This window comes from Oenanthe melanoleuca, chromosome 7 (assembly GCF_029582105.1).
Source record: "Oenanthe melanoleuca isolate GR-GAL-2019-014 chromosome 7, OMel1.0, whole genome shotgun sequence".
Lineage (NCBI taxonomy): Eukaryota > Metazoa > Chordata > Aves > Passeriformes > Muscicapidae > Oenanthe > Oenanthe melanoleuca.
Genome location: NC_079341.1, coordinates 29,862,096 through 29,881,654, shown reverse-complemented (window position 1 = coordinate 29,881,654; position 19,559 = coordinate 29,862,096). Strand labels below are relative to the sequence as shown.

Sequence of the window (19,559 nt, the reverse complement as noted above, 5' to 3'; positions counted from 1 at the left end):
ATATTGTTTCTAAATAAATCATAGCTCTCAATAAGAAACTTGGACTGCAGATAGCTGTGATAATTGAAAAAGATGCTGCTCAAGCTGTTCATTGCCTTCCCCCAGCTCTGGTGAAGGGAATGTTCCCTATTCTGTGAGAGAACATTCCCTATCCTGCTAGAAAGTAGGCAGCCAAATAATTTAACCCATCAGAAGGGGTATTTTTAGTTATGTCCTATTTTGTCTAAAGACAATTGGAGAGTGCTCATCCATGCTTCTCTGACAGAACTGTGGGTGCTATAATATCCAGATGACTGATACTATATATTCAAGCAGCACCTTTCTGCATCCAGAGAAGGACATCTGTCCATGTGAGTTCCAAATTCTCCTCCTAGCCCTCCTCTCCTCCTTGCATTATATTGAAGTAAATACAGTAAGAGTAGAGTGGCACAGTGACCACAGATGTGATATAATAACCTTATGACACATATTGTCTTCTGAAAGCTAATCTGAGGAGTCAACAGTTCGGGTCAGCTGAAGAGAATAGATTTTTTTATCAAAATTCATACACCAAGGAGAAATCCAAACACGAACAATATGAGTGTTTCTAAACAATCCTCTTATGAAAAGCTATTTAGAATGAGAGGTCAAATATTAGCAGCCAAACCCTCTCAGAAGTAGATAAGGAATGGTGAAAGCCAGATAAATGTCTCAGAACAGAAACCCATTTGTTTACCTGTCACATATTCAATTGCTCGCAGTTTCAAATGGTTGAGTAGCAAAAAAATCCCATGGTGCCACTGCACTCTCTATGACTCTTCATGCTACTTCTTTTGTGAAATGACCCACTAGGTTCACCTTGATCCTCTTCTCCAATCCAGCTTTTCTTCCTCTGGTACTTGCCCCTGTTTTAAGGCTCAGTTTTACCCTTGTGGGCTCCTGTGCTCTGCTGGAAAGCTCAGAAAACAGTTAAACAGCTGCTAAACTGCAAACTGGTGACACACTGGTTTTATTTAGCAAACAGCTAACATTTTTGAAAATAAAAATAAAGGACCACTAAATGAAAAACAGTGATTTTACATAAATATGTGAGTTGTCATTGGTTTTGCTCAAATTAATGTTGATGACACAGTGAGCATGAAAGTTGATGCAGGTCAGGTGATGCAGGCACTTACAGCTGTGATTGATTTAGGTTCTCAGTTCAGTTGAAGTGTGTGGGTCACATGAAAAAGGCAGCAATACACATTTGTTCCAGCCAAGGAAGTAAATAGGTGCACTGAGAACACATAATAATGTATTTATTACACAAAAAAAACCCCAGGCTTTCTGATCATGGGCAAACTGTGCACTGCTATTCCTTGGCTCTCAGGTGTGACTGTGTAGAACCTGCCATCCTTCTGCTAGTTCTCTTACAGTGGCATTATAAAGGACTAAGATGTTATGAGAAAGAACAGAATAACAGCACACAGATAACCAATTTTGAATGGAAAAGCAACCTGTAAATAGGAATGCAGTTTCCCCTGACTTTTGCAGATTTTGCCTCAGCCCAGAACATCAAGTTCTTGAGGCATCATATTTTCAGCAAAATTATTTTTCCAGGTTTGTCTTTTGATACATGATTTGCTCTTATTCCTACCTAATAAATTGGGCAATAGTAGTGTTATCATCACAATAGTCCAAGGATATAAACAAGCCCCAGTTTATAAGTTCCTCTCTTCCTTACACACCTTGTTTCAATGTACCAAGAATTACAGCTGGGTTTTTTCTCAGCCTTCATTTAGAAAAAAATATGGTTGGACTAATTATATTTTGAAAGTTAATGGTTTTAGTTGATCTTTGATGAACTCTTGGAGAGCAGCCACATCAAATGAGTTCCTGGTAATTTGCCATGACTTCACCATGTGCAGCTCCATGAAATTACATGCCTCCCATATGGCTGTTGCTATAGCTATGCCAAAATCAACCAATTACACCGTAATCTTGCTTGTGGCCCTTCTTGTGGGGGAAATCTACACATCCTTTATCTGGGTAGATAAAATGTTTTGGGTTTTTTTAGCTCTCCGTAGAATTCTCTCAACTATTGGAAAACCTATTTATATTAAAATACTCAGAACATGATGGTTAAGAGATTAAGCAGTGTACTTCTAAATAATTATTTACAATAAAGAAATTTTGCCCATTGGATAACCTTTTGATTTTTCTTGGCTGTTTCTCTAGCTTTTATTGTCATGTTTAGCTGGGCTTAAGGGCTGTTCAGTGTGATGGACTGGATATTAAGGTGCCTTTTAAATTCAGTTTATACCAATCTGAATGGCAACATTCTGATCCAGGCATCAGATTCTCAGCCCTCCTGGGCATTTCCAAAATCCTTCCACTCCTGGAACTTCCTTATGCTTTTAGGTTTTTTTTCTCTTGCACTTTACTGCACTTCCCAGGCCTGGATCTATATATGGATTCACAGCGTTGTTCTTCCTGCATGTTCAAGGGCAGGCCATTAACTGCATGAAAATGATCCAGAGTGAGCAGGATGCTGAAAAGCTTCCCACACAGCTTAGCAAGGGATTTGTAATGCTTTGTCTAGCTTCAGGATACTTCTTCAGGATGTGGTACTTGTAGGAAATTTTAACACTTAGCATTGCTGGAGCTGGTAAACCATACCTGCATCTTGGAAAACTGTGCAGCCCCATGACTTATCTGTATAACACTTGCAGAAAGCTGTCTGCAAATTCTTTCCATCTGAATCAAACTGTTAGACTGCATCTCTGTTTACCTGTTGATTAATAGAAATACTTTCCTTCTGACTTTAATCCTCTCATCCCTCATTCATTTGTATTCATCTGCATTCCCTTGCACTGTAAACTGCCTGGAGGCAGATGGCAACAGAAGGAGGATGCTCTGCAATGGTAATTACTTCTGTTATCATGGATGTTTAGGAAAAGATCACCTGCAATCCAACGGTGCTTACAGAAGCTGGACTTGGTGCCTCATAGAAGGATGCTATTGCTAGATTATGTGTGCTGTACAGGATTTCACGGAATCATAAAGGTTGGAAAAGACCTCTAAGACCAGCTCAGCACCACTATTTTCACAGCTAAACCATGTCCCCAAGTGCCACATCCATATGTTTTGTGAACACTTCCAGAGACAGGCAATTCCAGGTAAAGGCAATTCAGGCTTTTGGTCACTTCCATTCCATTGGTAAGATTGAGAATATACTAAGACATTGCCTCCACACATTAAAAACTTCATTTCTGGTACACCCTGAAACAATGAAAAGCTTTTCATAGCCCAGGAACTGACTTTTGGCCAAATAAGGATGAAAAGATTCAGAAAATTACACTATGAAAAGAGACTGTAGGCTTTTCTTTACCAAAGAAATAAGTAAAGGTTGGAAAACCAATCAGTACAGCAACCCTGCTGGATCTAGCTGAATTTCAGCTTTATAAGCTCAATTTTGTGATTTAAGCACAAGATTTCTATGCTAAAAATATCCACCAAGATAATCTAGATGCCAGTGCATAAAACTACAAAAGCTCTATACAGAAATCAAAATTGAAATTTAGATTGATCTATTTGAATTTGCATGAGTTAATATATCAAACTTGTGTTTATGGTCCAACAATGTGAGATAATATTGCTTAAAGAGAAATCTTGCCCCTTTATTTTATTGGACTGGTGCCTGAGTCCACAGCCACCTGAAAACTGCATCTGGCAAGGTTAATAAAATGAAACATGAGATCTCATAGCCAGGGAGTTCAGTCTTTCAACTCCTTCCCTGGCAAAACTGTGATTGACTTGGCACCTTGATACTGAGAGAAATCCTATGCTTTTTGGTCCTCAAATGTAAATTCTACTGTAATTCAGTAAACTAAAATGCACCAGCACTGCTCTTTTTCAATGTCATACTTCATGCAGACTCAGGAAGAACACACACTGATAGCAAGAGATTGCATTGGAGTTGCTTAACAGAATTGTTTCACTTTCCATATGACCTGCAGTACTTTTTTGTTCTGCTCAACCTTTTTGTTCTGCTCAGTGCCCCACCATTTCCCAGAAAACACTTATACTTACAGGGAGGAAAAGATAAATTCAGAGACGAGATATTTTCTGTAGAGTGCATTACAGTGAGTGCTTTTGGGTATGATTTAAAGTTTTATAGTGAAATGATGCTTCTGCAAGCAGAAAGTCTCCAGCACACTATTACAGCCATTCTACTCTGTCCTTTCACTTTGCTATTAAGGTTTAGCAAGACTAATCAGGAGCATTATTTGGGAATATTAGGTAATAAATGCTGGTCAGCTTTAGAACACAAGTGATTGTTCTGTTCTGAAGTCTCACTGCAGCTGGGTAAATTAACTCTGGTCCTGATCTCCTCTGTGAGCTGTATGGCCTGGACAGGACCTGCCAGCTCCATCCTTTCCACATGCCTCAGGTTTTTGGACCTTGTTTTATGCTCTTCTGGGAGGACACTTTAACTCCAGCAGCTGGAGCCCAAAGCTGCTCTCTCATTCCATGATTCCATCTGCCAGATGCAGCAGTTGAACCTGCTGCATCTATAACTCTGACTACCAGGTAATAAAACTGAGAAGAGAGTGAAAAGTCCACATGGTAGTTTATATCCTTTATATATTTATTATAGATAAATATTTACCTACGCACACACAGCAACACATACAAAGGAAAGGGCTATTTGCACTTTCTCTGAAAAGCTTTCAGAGATATTAATCTTTAATATTCTACCTCAGCACAGCTCACAAGCCACACAATATCCTGCAGAAATCCGTTTCGTTATCTGTAAAATGTCTCATAATGTTCTAGTCATAATTTGCTTTGACATTAAAATAAAAATGTTAATATTCTCAATGTCTCCTTTCCTTGCTTATGTTCCTCAGGAAGATCTGGTAGCCCACAGAAGCCAGATGGTGACTTGAACTTCCCAAATGAACTGCCTGGCTGCTGCTACTGAAAGGGATGGTTTTGCTCTCTCCTCTCTCATCCTGAAGGGCATGTACCTAGTCTAGTCCTTCCTTTGCTTTGGCACAGACTCTAGTCTATCCCTCCAGTGAAAAATGGCAGAGAGGTTATTAATTAGAGATAGCTGAAAGCAGGTGAGGAGAACATGCTTGAAGAAGGAAGCAAGAACACTGTGAGATTACTTGGAGGGTTCCCTAAGGGGCACGGGGCCACCTGCAGCTACACAGCTCCAAGGTGAAGTCAGGATGTCAGACCAGGACAGGACCAGTGTAGAGGCTACCAGAGGGACAAGGCAAGTCTAATAGCAAGCCAGCAAGCAAGGCTAGGACAGACCTACAGCATAGCTCAGACAAAATCTGAAGGGCCAGAGCTGAGCTTAACTGGGTCTCCAGTTCTCTGGGACAAGGACTGTGGGGTGGAGACCCCCGGTGATGCTTATTAGAGCCATTAAGATCCATTAGCACTAGCTGAGTCCTGACATAGACAATTACTCATTTTGATGGACTACCAAATTTGTTCACAGCTTGACATCCTATTATACTGTGAAGCTCACACCTTGTCATTGCCAAGGCAGGAGTAGAAAACAAAGGACTGAACATACCTGAAATGTCGAATATGATAACCATTAAAACACTAAGATAATTTGAAAACTAACAAGAAGTAGTGTGTGGCTGCAGTACACCACAGGGCAAGGACTGGGCCAGACCTGGGGTGCTCAGCACTCTGTCCTTCAAAGCCTGAAGGGTTGTGGAAGGTGGAAAGAAAGAGAATACTACAGGCTGTATTTTGTCCACCTGAGCACCAGACTCCAACAGTGCACTGTGTCCTGCCCTCTTTGGGACAAAGATGATGGCAGGGGTCTGTCCCATCTCTCTCACAAGGAGGGACTGCAGGAGCTGGGCCTGCTGAGAGGGGATCTCACTAATACATTTAAATATCTCAAGGTCAGGTACCAAGACGACGGTGCCAGACTCGTTTCAGTGGTGCCCAGTGACAGGACGAGGAGCACTGGCCATAGACTAAAGAACGAGAAGTTTCACCTCAGCACCAGGAAGGATTTTTTTACACCAAGAGCTGCGTGGGGAGGGCCTGGAGTGCCCACACCGGAGCCACTCCAAACCCGCCTGGAGTCACTGCTCCAGGTGAGCCTGCCCGAGCAGGGGCACGGGCCCGGGGGTCTCCACAGCTCCCTTCCAACCCTAGCAGCTCTGTGATTGGGATGGATTTGCCCATTGGATTGCCCATGGAGGCGGTGGAGTCCCGTCCCTGGCGGTGTTTAAGGAAAGCCTGGCCGTGGCACACGGTGTGTTTGGCACGGAGCCGCTCGGCCCGGTGACCCCGGCGGTGTTTCCCCAGGCCGAGCCGGTGCCACACCCGCGGCACCCGCGGGCCCGCAGCCGCGCTCTCCCGCCGCCCTGAGGCGCTCGGCGCTCCGCCCGCGGGCGAGGCCGCGCCACCGCACGTCACGGGGCGGGGCGGGTCAGCCATCTTGGGCTCGCCGGGCAGCGAGCAGCGGGCGGGGGCGGAGGCAGCGCCCGCCCTGCGGAAGTCCCTCGGTGCCGCCGAGCGCAGCCCGTCGAGCCCCGCCGGAGCCCAGGGCTGCCCGCCGTCCCCAGCACCGCCGCTACCGACCAGCATGGCAGGGCGGCTCCCGGCCTGCGTGGTGGACTGCGGCACGGGGTGAGGCACGGCCGCTGACAGCTCGGGGCCGCCCGGGGCGGGGCCGGGCGGGTTTCGCCGCCGATGCTGCTGCAGATGGCGGCGGGGGTCGCGCCGCCGGGCCGGGCAGCCGCGCCCGAGCCGCCGCGGGGCCGGGGCCGGTGCCGGGAGGGGTGGGTTGGGCTGGGCCGGGCCGGGCCGGGGGGAGCATCCAGCCGCCTTCCCTTCCCCGCCCTTCGCTCTCCGGCTGCCGGGAGCCGTGTCCCGCCGCGGCCCCGCTCGCTGCTCTCGGGCCGGTCGGGGCCGTCCCCATCGGTCTGGGGCCGGCGTGCGGGACCTTGTGCGGCTGCCGGGGCCGGGGCGGGCGAGCGGGACGCGGCTCCCGGAGCCCCTGGGGCGCCCCGGCTCGGGGGAATCGCCGCTCTGCCCGGCGCCATCTGGGGGAATCGTGTGCGTTTATTTTTTTTTAAATGTGCGGATAATGTCATTTATTCTGTGTTACTTCTCTCTGTGGAAGAAAAAAAACCCCTCCCCTTCCATCGAGCAGGCGCAAAGGAACTTCCTTAGTTTTGTCAAAGCCTCTTCCTGCTTTCGGGCTTTTATACCTTATAAGGCAGTTTTCAGTGTCAAACCTGAACCAAATCCGCTTTGGAAACGTTTCTTTTCGTTCAGCAGCTGCCAGGCGGTGCAGAGAGCGCGGTGCCAGCGCTCCATGGCACAAGGAGCCGTGCGGAGCAGGCCCGGGGGAGCCGGGCCGGGGCAGCCCCGAGGTGCCCGGGGAGCCGGGTTGTGCCGGGCCGGGGCAGCCCCGAGGTGCCCGGGGAGCCGGGTTGTGCCGGGCCGGGGCAGCCCCGAGGTGCCCGGGGAGCCGGGTTGTGCCGGGCCGGGGCAGCCCCGAGGTGCCCGGGGAGCCGGGTTGTGCCGGGCCGGGGCAGCCCCCAGGTGCCCGGGGAGCCGGGTTGTGCCGGGCCGGGGCAGCCCCGAGGTGCCCGGGGAGCCGGGTTGTGCCGGGCCGGGGCAGCCCCGAGGTGCCCGGGGAGCCGGGTTGTGCCGGGCCGGGCGGCTCCGCGGTGCCGCTGCCGGAGCGCCGTCGGAAAGAGGAAGCGTCTCCATCAAGCATCGGCTTTTCATTGGGAGGGAAAGCACTGCTGTATTTTCAAGGCTCTTTGGCTATCGCTGATGGCATGCTGCTTCTTTAACTCGTTTTTTTTTACTTTTGTTTCACTTCTCATCCCTCTTGCTAAAAATAAAGAAAATTTTCAGTGAGTGCTCTGTAGATGCAGGTATCTATCATGCTTTCTTGAAAGGGCGTGTTCCTTCTGTTTCTGAAATCAAGTGCTCATCATCCCCATAAGAATCTCTTATGTTTGGTGCAGGACATTAGTAAGTTGGTCTTTAGGAAGAGCAGGCACATGTGTATGTGTGTCTGATGTCTGCGTTTCTATCAGTTGTATGAAGAAGTCATTCGTGTAGTGAAAGCAGAATTAAAACCTTGAATTCTGTGGGATGGAGGAAAGCTAGCACAGTGGGAATGAGGGTGTGTGCCTGAGTGCTGTTTGTCTTTCAAAGCAAAAGATCTGTAACTTCTCTGCCACATGCCACCAGAGGCTTTTTCCCATCCCACGTGTGTGTATCACTGGTAGTCCCATTAAAAGCAATAATTATGTCTTTATAGGTTTGTAAGTGGTTGTGACCACTGGATTAGAAATTTGCTTAAAGCTTTCAGCAGTGCCCTGCAGGAGCAGCATGCAAGGACAGAGCTGTGTGAGAAATAACTTTGTCTTGTTGATGTGAGAGGTGTACCAAGGGATGAGTGTTAAAACAAATGGTCCTGAGGAAGATGTGTGTGCAAGTATACCATTAATCAACTTCACTTCAGATGGTGTGCTCTGTCTTGAATATGGTGTTAGCCAAGTCTTGCTCCTTTTTATTTATTTCCCTACAAATCATTAAAAAATGCTCCAGTGCTGTTTTATTGTGCACTATATATATTTAATGCAGCCCAGCCTATTTTATTCTCTGGGCTTTTCAGGTGCATTTTCTCATCTGTGGTTGTTCTTCCGTAAAATTCTACTTCAAGAAAGTGGGGGCAAAGATTTGTAGCACTGTAAAGATTAGTGTTGGAGTGGTTTGAATTCAATAATTTCAGTAGACAAAAATATAAAATGGTGAATTTACAAAGCAAAAATACAGTAGTTGAGATGAATAAGAAACAAGTGGGTAATAGTGCAGTGGATTATGATGCCATGATCTTGCTCTTGGCTTTTATTTTTTATTTAGTGCAGCCCTCGCAGTCCATCTCACTTTGTGTGAGAACACAGATTGTGTTATCACTGTGCTCAGTGCGGATCAGCTGAGGTCTCAGTGTTCTGTCCTGTCTGCCAAAATGACAGAAAGCAGACAAATTAAATATAGCCCCAAAAAGAAGAAAAGAGATTTTGAAAATACAGCCAAAACAGAAAGGGTGAAAGGAGCTGCCTTGCTTAGAATAGGCTTTAAAATATGCTCTGGTTTTCCAATAAGTAGGGTTTTTTTTAGAGGGAAGGGTTGATAGTTTGTAATCTCAGCAGAATTGACCTCAGTCAGCAAAAGGGCATGTGTATAAGTGGTATTGAAGAATGTCTTCCTATGTCTTGTGTTTGTAGCACAGTTCAGTTTGTTTATTTGAATGTTACATTTTGGGCTTTTTTTAATGTGTGTCGGTATTTTTGCCATCTAAGACAGAGGGATGGGAAAGGCAATGGAGTTCTGCTTTTCAGCAACAGCCTGCACAGATGATACAAATGATAAGGACTTCTTTCAAGGCATAAGGAGACCAAAACACAGAAGAGATTGGGGAGATACTATGGTGACTGTTACTTGAGGTTTTAACAGCTCAGTCAAACTTTTTAGGGGTTATCTAAGTACATGTCTCACAGCTGGAGCTGGGAAATTTGTTTAATCAGTGACATGGCAATCAGATGCAGCTGAAATTCTTCCAGTGTTACATTTGTTACCCTGACATTTGCATTCTTTGCTTAAGCAAACTTGATACCTAGAAAATAAGATATTTGACACTGCTTGTGGTTTTACAAGCTACTTGTGTGAAGCACTGTCCTTTTAATGATACAGTTGAGTTACAGGCATGATATGAAAAATCTCAAGAGCCCAGTTAGTTTAACATAACTGTTAAACCCTGTGTTATTTATTTCTATATCTAGAAATAGTTATAAAATACCCTTGTCTAGTTTAGTTTTAAGTATATTGTTGTTTTGTTGGGTAATCTGTAGACCAGCACTGTGGACCTTACTGTGAGGAAGTCTTTGTCCATGTTAGTAGAGAATTTGTCTTCACTTGGCTGCTTAGAGCCCCTTTCTTTCTCTTCTTTCCACAAAAGATGGGCACCAGGTCCATGAGCAATAAGCTATGAGGTAGCATCTATGCGCTGTTCTGTTTATATCCTTCAAACAATGGCAAATTTTTGATTTTCCTGAAGTCAGTCGATATGCTGTAAATGAGACTTACTTCATACTTAGGTGTATCTAAGGATTACATGCATTTTAAAACAAAAATCCAAAATAGAAAAATGAGATGGAGCTCTTCCCATAAAGTATGTGAGCAATGTACCAAGGAAAGGAAAAGGCTCTTAGTCATTTTTTAATCACAGTAGGCTGCAGTGTTTTACTCTGTGCCTTTTGGGTATTGGAATTGTTCTTGCTGCCTCTTCTAGAGGCGAACACAGCACTGCCTGCAAGTCATGATTAAAAGCTCTTCCTACGCCACTTTGGAATTTAGCTTGATTAGGTTGACAAGTAGATTTTAACTGTGTCTTTCTGTGTGAATGTACTTTTTTCCTTCAGTGTAACTTGTGTAACACTGAATTGGCTCATTTGGGATGGCAGATAATTGCAAGTGTTCAAATTAATGGGTCTTCAGCTGAGCTGCAGTAAGTGTCTATGCAACTACTGCACTTCCAAAATGAGAACTTAATTATAGCACTGAAAGGGATTTATAAGATATTATTTGTATTTTCTATACCTGAACTTTGTTTTCTGCAGGTTTGTGTGCCATTTTTCCGTGGCTGCCAGGTAGATCCATTTGATACTTGAGTGTCAGTGGTGACCAGCTTCTCTAATGTACCCAAGAGTCTTTTGGGAGGGTCATGTCTGTTGGTAACCTTTTTCTTGAGTAAATTGGTTATATGATTGTGTGGTAAAAACCCAACCTGTTGTCATGGGTCTTGTTTTCTGCCCTCTCTTCTATGCCAAGCTAGGCCCCTTTTTTATTTCCCATGTACAGGTTGCAAAAAGTGATGTTTTTTTAACTTCTTCCTTGCGTACTGGGGGTGAATTAAAGGTTCTTGGGTTGACTGGAGAAAGATTGCCTGTTCTTGATGGGAAGTCAGGATTTCTTTGCCACCTCCTGGCAGTATGAGTTCCCACTGAGCTGAGAGCCAGGAGGATTGAGGCTGCTCAGGATTTCCAGGATTTCTGAATGTGGAGTTGCAGACTGTTTTTTGGGATGAGTCACATATATCCTGAGAGTTTCTTGGCTACTTGGTCTCTCTAAGCAGTTCTGTGAATGAAGGAAGAGTAAATTTGGGCACACAGAACCTCAGAGATGCAGAAGCTAGCTGGAGTGAGCTTTGCTTTGGGGAAATTCTCTACAAACCCTACTGCTGTAGTTAATTTTCATACAATATCTCTATAGCTCTTTAGGAGAGCGAAGTATTTATGGGTTGAGTGTCTTCAGATGTGATAAGGTATATGGCAGGATTATGTTGTTCTGTTTTATCTTCTGGGTTTTGACCTGAGTGTAGATGAGTACAAGATCCATGAAAAGCAGTAATCTACAATAGACAGCAAAATCTGTGAGGTGAGAAATTCTGTGCTGTAAAATCGAGGTAGTGAGAAGTAACAGCCTGTTTTGTGAGCTCTTGAACTTCTTAGTATCTTATACTGTGCCTTGAAATGATTTTTCTTTCCTAATGTTCCAGACATGGGTTATTTCTGCAGGTTTCTCAAAGCCCAACTTATGTTTAGTATAAAGATTTCAGCAGTAAGGTATTTTTGCAGTTTATGCTTCAACTGGATATCTTGTCATGACCTTCTGTGGGATTGAGTTTTCATGAAAATTTTCTCTTTGTGCTGAATTTTCTGTGTTGTGTCATCCCAGAAGTAATTTTGCAGTATGGAAAGCATGGATGTTCTTTATTCTCATCTATTATCAGATATGGAAAGCATAAAATATTTCCTTGATGGCATTTGGAAAAAATACTCATCCAGGGTTTTTCTTTTGCTTGCCAGTGGCTGAAGTGTGGTTAGGGAGGGAGGGGAAAATGTGTCATCCTTCATGGGGAAAAAGGAATTGTACTAGGTTAAGAATTGATTTAATACATTTAAAAAAACATTTGCAAGGAGACTTTGAAGGCTGATGATGATCTGTGGTGTCTGTTGGATGATTCTAATACATCACAGTCCTTGTTGCAACACTAAATGCTCAGAGTATGCAATATAATTAGGAACAATAGGAATTTAGTTAGGAATATATAAATTTCTATTGACACACACTTTTTTTTCTTGTTTTGTTTTGGTTTTTTTTTAGCAATTCCATCATAGGAATCAGTTTATATCTTGTTTTAGTGCATTCCAGAAGCCATTCAAGAGGCATGGCACCTTCCAGTCCTCCTCTGCTCCTCTTCTCATGTGTGTCACTTGTGCTTGATACAGAGGAAGGGGGTGGTGGCATTTCAGGGTAGAGGACAGACCCACTTGCATCCCTGGGCTGGATCTGTAAAGTTAATGATTAATGAACCTGCTCCTGTGAGCTGCAGGGCTGCTGCTTGGGGCAAGGTTTAGGGCGTACCTGGGACAGGCAGCTTCCCTTTTGTTCCTTGGTGTGTTTAGTACCTGGCTTGGTCTTTCTGCCCAGCAAGTGTGTGGATTGCATGACTCCTATGCACATTTACTTGTCTAAATTGGTTGAAAATACAGTTTTTAGGAGTTCAGAAATACTGCACCAGTTCTGAGTAGTAATCCATGCTCTGTATGGTTTTATGAGCACATACAAGAAACTCTGCAGTAGGTCTGTTAGTTCATGCAGTTGGGAAGTTTCAACATAATGTTTCAACATTTAGTTTCGTCATTGTAGATTTTCTCTGGGACATGATAAAAGGTTTTGACAATTTCTAACAAACTTAAAAAAAAAAAAAACCCAAAACTTAAATGACCGCTTGTCAAAAATTAGAACAGTTTAGGGAGACAAGGTTAATTTTTAAGGTAAAATAAATAAAAACATACTTGGGTTTGTCCCCATGGAAATTCCCCAAGGAATATAAGACAAGGAATCTCTGTTGCTTTAATCTTTGAATTTTGGTTTTGGTCACTGAACTAAAATTTATTTAGCAGAAATCATCCTTGTGTAGGTGCTTAAAAATACCAATTGGGTTGCAAACTTGATAGTGCCCATAGCAGGATTACTTTAACCATAAAAATGAAGCAGCAATCCTTTCCAAGTGCTACTAGTGATGTATTGCTGGGGTTTTGTTTATTCAGTTATAACCAAAATTGAAAAAATAATTTTATTCACCAACTTAATGTAGGGTATAGCATGACTCTTGTTTTTGTCTTTTTGTTCTGATCATGGGTTTGCATTTTCAAGACTAGACGGAAAAACTCAAGATAAATGTACGGTTTTAATTTTTTCTGGGATTTCCTTTTTCTCTTTATTATTCTCTTGTGGTCAGTGCAAATGTTTGCAGCTGTGCACAGGATGTGTTTTGGCATGCTGAGGCTGTAGAGAGCAAGATGCAGACAGGAGGTTATCTGTTGATACTTTATTTTAATAAATAAATGCTGTCAATGAATGAATCCAAATGGTAATTCTTTACTTAACACCATATCTGTTATCTAGGTTTTTAGTATTAGTGCTTTTTTTGTCGTGGCTTGCCTTAGATACAGAGCATTGCTTATCTACAAGAGCTTTCACAATGCAACTGCTTGCATATGTACTGTCAGACTTCAGAATCTCTGTGATCCTGTTGAATGAGACCTGCTTTTTATATTAAACAAGATTTACTAGTGTGTTTTTGCCCACAGCTGAGTGAGACATTTTTTTTTCTATGAGCCAGCTGTTTCTAATGGGAACAGTCTTTTATGAGACGTGTGGTGTAACATGATAAATATGTAATCTGGTGCTTTAGTGCAAGCCTGCTCTTGATGGAAAACATTTGGTTACCTGCTGAAAGGCTGAAGTGGTGATGGGTGCACGGGGCAGATTGGGAGTGCTGGGACAATCCCTTGGTGCTCCTGCCCTCATCTCTGCTCTCCTGTCCATTTGGTTTCATCCTGCCCTCTGCTCAGGTTGATGGGATTGGGGCCACAGCTCTTGGGTATTCTGTGCAAATAGCAAGCAGAAAACCTCAACTTCCTCCCCCCAACTCCTTTTTTTTAATGTGGAGTAACTTTCTAGTTTCACCCCCTTATTGCATTTGCTTGAAAAACTTCCAAGTCAAGTCTGGCATTTTCTGCATCATAAGACTTGAATTTCACCTGTTTAATTTCTTCAAGTGCAGGACTTTGCTTGCAGGTTATGTATGTGTTGATTCAATTGATCCTTCCTTGCTTTAATTGTTGAAAAAGATGTATAATTAATTAATTTGCTTGGGTTTTTTTCTTCCTGATAAACTTCTGTGCAGTCATAGAATATTCTGAGTTGGAAAGAACCCACAAGGATAATTGAGTCCTACTCCTGATGTTCAGCTTATTTTGGGTAAATGATGTAGAAAGTTGCCAAATAAATCTCCTCCTCATACTAAATAACTTATACTGTTAAGAAATTATTCGTGTAAGACTGCCAAACCTTTGGGCATTATTTCTTCATTATTACTCTGCACAGAGTAGGCAGGCTGTGAAAAATGCTCAGAAAGCCCAGAAAAATGAAGTATAAATTTATTAAAAAGCCTATCAGTATAGGTGATTGCTGTGTGGGTGTGGTGTAACACAGAGGCACTGTTAAGACACTTGTTAAAATGAATTAGTCTAGGAGTCTCAAAGGAAGCAGTGAGTAGAAAGGGAGCATTTTGCCTTTGCCAACACAAACTACTCTACTCTCATTATACGAAGATAATATCCAAAGCTGTTTGCTCTTCCTACTTTGAAGAAAATGCAGACAAAGGAAAGCTTTAACTTTTGTGTTGAAGTACGTGCCAGCTTTAAATATTAGAAATGAGTTTACAAATGCAAATAAAATTGACAAAGACTTCAAATTTAGGTGGTAGTATCAGGACGCTAGAATTTGGATTTTGTTAGTTGAAAACACTTAAATATGGGCTGGTTTCAAATCTGCTTTTTGTAGCTCAATTATAAGCCAGTCTTTTGGACATAAAAGCATCTTATTTTCCTCTTTATTATTAGGAGAACTTTTCCAGAAGCAGCGTACCAATGGTAGTTGTTTGGTTGGTTTTCAAAGATTTGGTGGTAGTAAACATAAAGCCAAATTGAAAGTTGTTGCTGTTTTACTGCATCCAAATGTTAGTGAAGTTCAAAGCAGCATGATGCAGTAGCTTCCTTCAGACTGGTGTTAAAAATGTCACCTGAGGACCTGTAATACAGTACATGTGAATTTATTCTGAGTGCTGTGTAGCATAGGCTGCTTTTGCCCTCATGTTCCTTTGGTCATTCTGGTCTGGTTCTGAGCAGCTGTGTCTGTGGTTTTTCCCTCCCCATTTTAGCTGGATTTTACTAGCAAGCAGTACAGTTGTCTGTGCTCTGAGTTGCAGAGGTAGCTGCTGATTAAAAGCAGCACTGAATCAGTTTCTACACAAAAATATAGATGCTTTTAAAGATAAATCAGCCTTTTTTAAGGTAGTTGTTATCTATTTAGGAAATAAACGTTTGCTAGAAGCACTTCTCTTTCAAGCTGCTTTTGAGCTCATTTATTAAATTGCACACCAATCTGCTTATGGTTTGTTTTACTGTGACAGTTTCAGTATGTGGCACAGAAGTATTTGTTGCTAAGGTGAAGATTCTTACTTGAGTGGGCTGATATTTTTGGGGGGGAAATGCTGTAAAATAATAGTTTCAAACACACAGTGATAGGGTTAATTCCAAGGTCAAGTTTGTAGACTGTGAGATCTTAAAATAATAATAATAATAATAATAATAAAAAAATTTATTATTAATATATTATTATTATTAATTTATAATTTATGCTACCTAGAGGTCCCATATGTCATTGAAATACTATACTCCCTTTTACCATCCCTTCATGTGTCCTATCTATGGTTTAAGAAGGTTCTCTTTACTTGAGAGTGCTTCTAAGCTTGGGGGTTTTTTTTCCATTTATAGAGCAAGTTCTTTGGTTTCCACTATTGATTACTTAAAACACTTGTTGATCAAAAATGTTTTAAAATTTGGCAGGAGCAGCTGCTATTTAAAAATGCAAATTAGGAATGTGTAAAAGGGAAACCATATTAACTAAAGATATAAAATATGAAAAACATTACTAATTTCAAAATCTTGCTGTTTTATGTTTTATCAAGGACATTTAAAATGAGATAGGAAAATGGAACTTGTATTAATAAATTAGTTTACTAATATAATCAGTCCTTCAGGGACTTCTGCTGCTGCTTAACCAGTTTGCACCTGATACTAGAGCTGGGACCTTTTTTAAAGGGGCAGGACAGCTTTACTTGTTCACTGTAATTTTCTCACCATTTCTCTTTACAGTGATTTGAAAAGTAAATACTTCCTAGGCTTTTCAATCTCATCTGGATGGGATAACAATCCTGATACAAGAAGAAAAGCAACAAATAAAAACACAAGGTTTTGTTCAGGCTTTTCAGTCACATGAGGCTCTGTGTATGAAGACTAGGAATTCATCCATGTTTGAGAAGTGTTCTTTTTAAGGAACTTCTTTTTAAGGCAGCTGTTGTCAGAAGACATCAGACAGTAAAAACATGGTATCTCTTAAAATTCCTGTCTATGTAGAATTTATCCAGTTGAAAAAGGAAGGGATATTAAGCCCTTTTTGATAAATTCTTTGGTGGAAAGACCATGTGTAAGGAGCTGGTATTGAAGAGCAGAATCCCTTTCTATTATTTTTAAAAACATGGTGTTTTTGCCATGAGATTTATTTCATGCCCTTTTGGATATATTAGCAGATGCATGTTTCCTTAGAATCTCCACACTCTGAGCTGTTCTGTAATGCCTTCTATACCCTGCTTACTTAATTACAATTATTTGAGTCAAGGTAATTTAGCCAGCAATGAGCAAGTGCTGAATGATGAGTGTTGCAATCATCTTGCTTTCTGTCTGTGGCTCTTGTTTCCTGGAGTGTTTTTCCACGTGGTTTCAGTAAAGAAATGCAAAGCACTCCTGGCTCAGGAGAGTTCATAAACACATGGGAAGAGGCTCTCAAGAGAAATGGGAGATTGGCTCCAGACCCATTTGCATGGAAGGGGATATGGAGCAGGGATCTGCTGCCTGAGCAATTGTGACACCTTGCAAAAAGGCAGTATCAGCTTACATTTAAGAATAAATGCATTTAACTGTGTAAAGTCTAATCTAATCACTGGGTGTTATACTTGCTTAGAGCATGACCACTTGGATGTGTTCTGCATAAGAATTGTGTTTAGGTAGGGAAACCTTGCTGGGCTTGATGTACAGGCTGTGGTACACACCAAGGCAAAATTTTAAAGTTACATGTGGGTACTGTCCAGGCTATGGTGCCTGGGAAGCCCATTGCATCTGCAGGGTGAGATACAGGCAAAGCACGTGTTGTATTTGGAGTGAGAACTTGCACAGAAGGGTTGTGGCTCAGGTGTTGAACAGTAATTCAGAACCTTCATCATGAAGAGAACAGATGAGAACAGCAAGAAAAAAGTCCTCTGAACAAAATGCCCTTGTTTTTTAATGATGCACCTTGAAGGTAAACCAGAAAGACACCCTTTAGATTTCCTTTGTTTTTGAATTTTTTACTCACACTTGCTTTACTTTTCCACAGAAAAATGTGTTTTGCTTTTTGTTTTTCAAGTTGCTTTGTATCTTTCCAGTGGAACCAGCATTGCAGGTACATCTCACTTCTATTCATGGTGCATTTTAAATGTGTGACATTTCTGTTAGCCCAGGTCATTAGGAGTATCTGAAGAATAGGCTGCAACCCAGATTTGCTCTAGGAGTTGGAGATCAGGTGATGCTTGTCCTCGAGTGCTCCTTTCTGCTTGTGCTCAGTTAACTCCTGTCTTTGTGTGGAGCTGTCAGAGAAGAGACACAGTTTGTGTTGGACACCCCCAGCTCTGTGGTACTTCAGGAGCAGCTGCACAGCTGCATTGCCCATGAAGCAGTTGTCCCTCTGTTCCTCATTCTGTTAGAATTGCAGTTGTGTTTGAACTAGGGTGTATAACTCGGGAGATTGGCATTTGTTGTGGGTTGGAAAGCAGTGGAGCAAAGGCACGTGGTCCTAGTTTGTGGTTTGCAGATGGAGGTTCTGGTAATGACATCCTTGTTACAAATTCTTACCCTCAGCACTGTTTCCTTTTGGCTTCAAAACTGTCTGTGTGACTAATGCACAAGTAACCTCCCAGTGACATTGCTTTTGTGTCAGAGCCTCAGAAACATCTATTCTAGGTGAGAGAGCACATGTAAGAAATCCCATTAGTGCTGTTGAGAACATTGTGGAAAGCCCTTTGGCTGTCCTTCCAGAGAGCTCTTGGGCAGACAGTGCACAGCTGCTGTGCAGTCTCAGGATGAGACTTTTTGAGGATGATGGTCACATGATGAAGATATTTCTCCACTGATAGGTGAGACAGGGGTTAGTAGAGATAAACCAGAGGGAAACTTCATTAGTTGCTCTCCCAAACCTATTTGTGCTATGAATGTCCATTACAATAATGTCATGTTCTGTTTATCACATCTGTGTAGACTAGTGGTATTGCTTTTTGGAGAAGGTGTTGCAGGTAAGTCACTGAGCAATATCAGCACTATATATATATATATATCTATATATCTATCTATCTATATATACACGCTGAGGGAGTGTGTGGTTCTCCACTTACAGACATACACATATGTATAGAGACTTTGTGTACTGCTCTTGGATACTCTGTAGCTGATTTTTCTGAACTAAAGGCCATGATTATCCAACAATTTTTTTGCCTGATTATTTCTTAGGAGTTTTTTCCTTTTTTTTTTTTTTTTTTTTTTTTTTAAATGGGCTACCAGGAACACTTCAGGGAGCTGAACATAGAGAAATAAAGGAAAACACCCTTGAACAATCAAGGCTTTCACCTCTGGGATTTTGTAAATGGATTCTGTGTTACAGTTTTTAATAGACATTAGGTTATACCATTACACTCCTGTGTGCAGTGCCTTGGGCTGAATGCCCCAAATTCCATGTGGGAAAGCTGAGTCCATGTCTCATTAATGGGGTGTACCTGCCTGTCTCCATGCAAGTCCCTTCTCCCACTCTTCAGTTCTTGGTAGCAAGATGAGGGGTGATTAATGGACAATCCAGTACTGGTACTGCTTAATGGTATCTCTACTATCAGGATTCTTCTTCTGTAACAGCAGTAATTTCTGCCCTGAAGAAGCTAGGGTGTGCCTGTGAATCATTCATTAGTCAGACACATTGCCATGCATGAAGTCCTTGTGGAAACTGTATACTTGTGGAATCTGGATTGCCTATAGTATCCTTCTTTTCATGTGATTTAAATATTTGCTTCAAGTAAGTGATAGATCTGATCAGTCTGAATAAAGCCTTCTATATGCAAAAGTTAATTTTTAAAGAATCCCACGGTGAGTATATTGTGCATTTGGAAACATGAAGATTTTTCTTGACTTTTGTTCAGTTTTACCTTAGCTTTTTGCCTCACCTATCACATTTTTAGACTCCATTTTAACTCGAGAGTATCTCTATTTGTTTTTAGTTAGTAAATCAGATTTAGTGTTTATAATGTGTTGTGCCATAGT

General features: G+C 42.2%; 1 protein-coding gene across 1 annotated transcript in view; it reads left to right on the top strand.

Moving 5' to 3' along the window:
* Positions 1–6,402: 6,402 nt before the first annotated feature.
* The window catches only part of ACTR3 (actin related protein 3), a 29,100-nt gene continuing 15,943 nt past the window's right edge, over positions 6,403–19,559 (top strand). Inside the window, exon 1 of the mRNA XM_056496103.1 lies at positions 6,403–6,633. Coding sequence (XP_056352078.1) covers positions 6,590–6,633 — 44 coding nt within the window. The 5' untranslated portion in view covers positions 6,403–6,589. The remainder of the gene's footprint in view (positions 6,634–19,559) is intronic.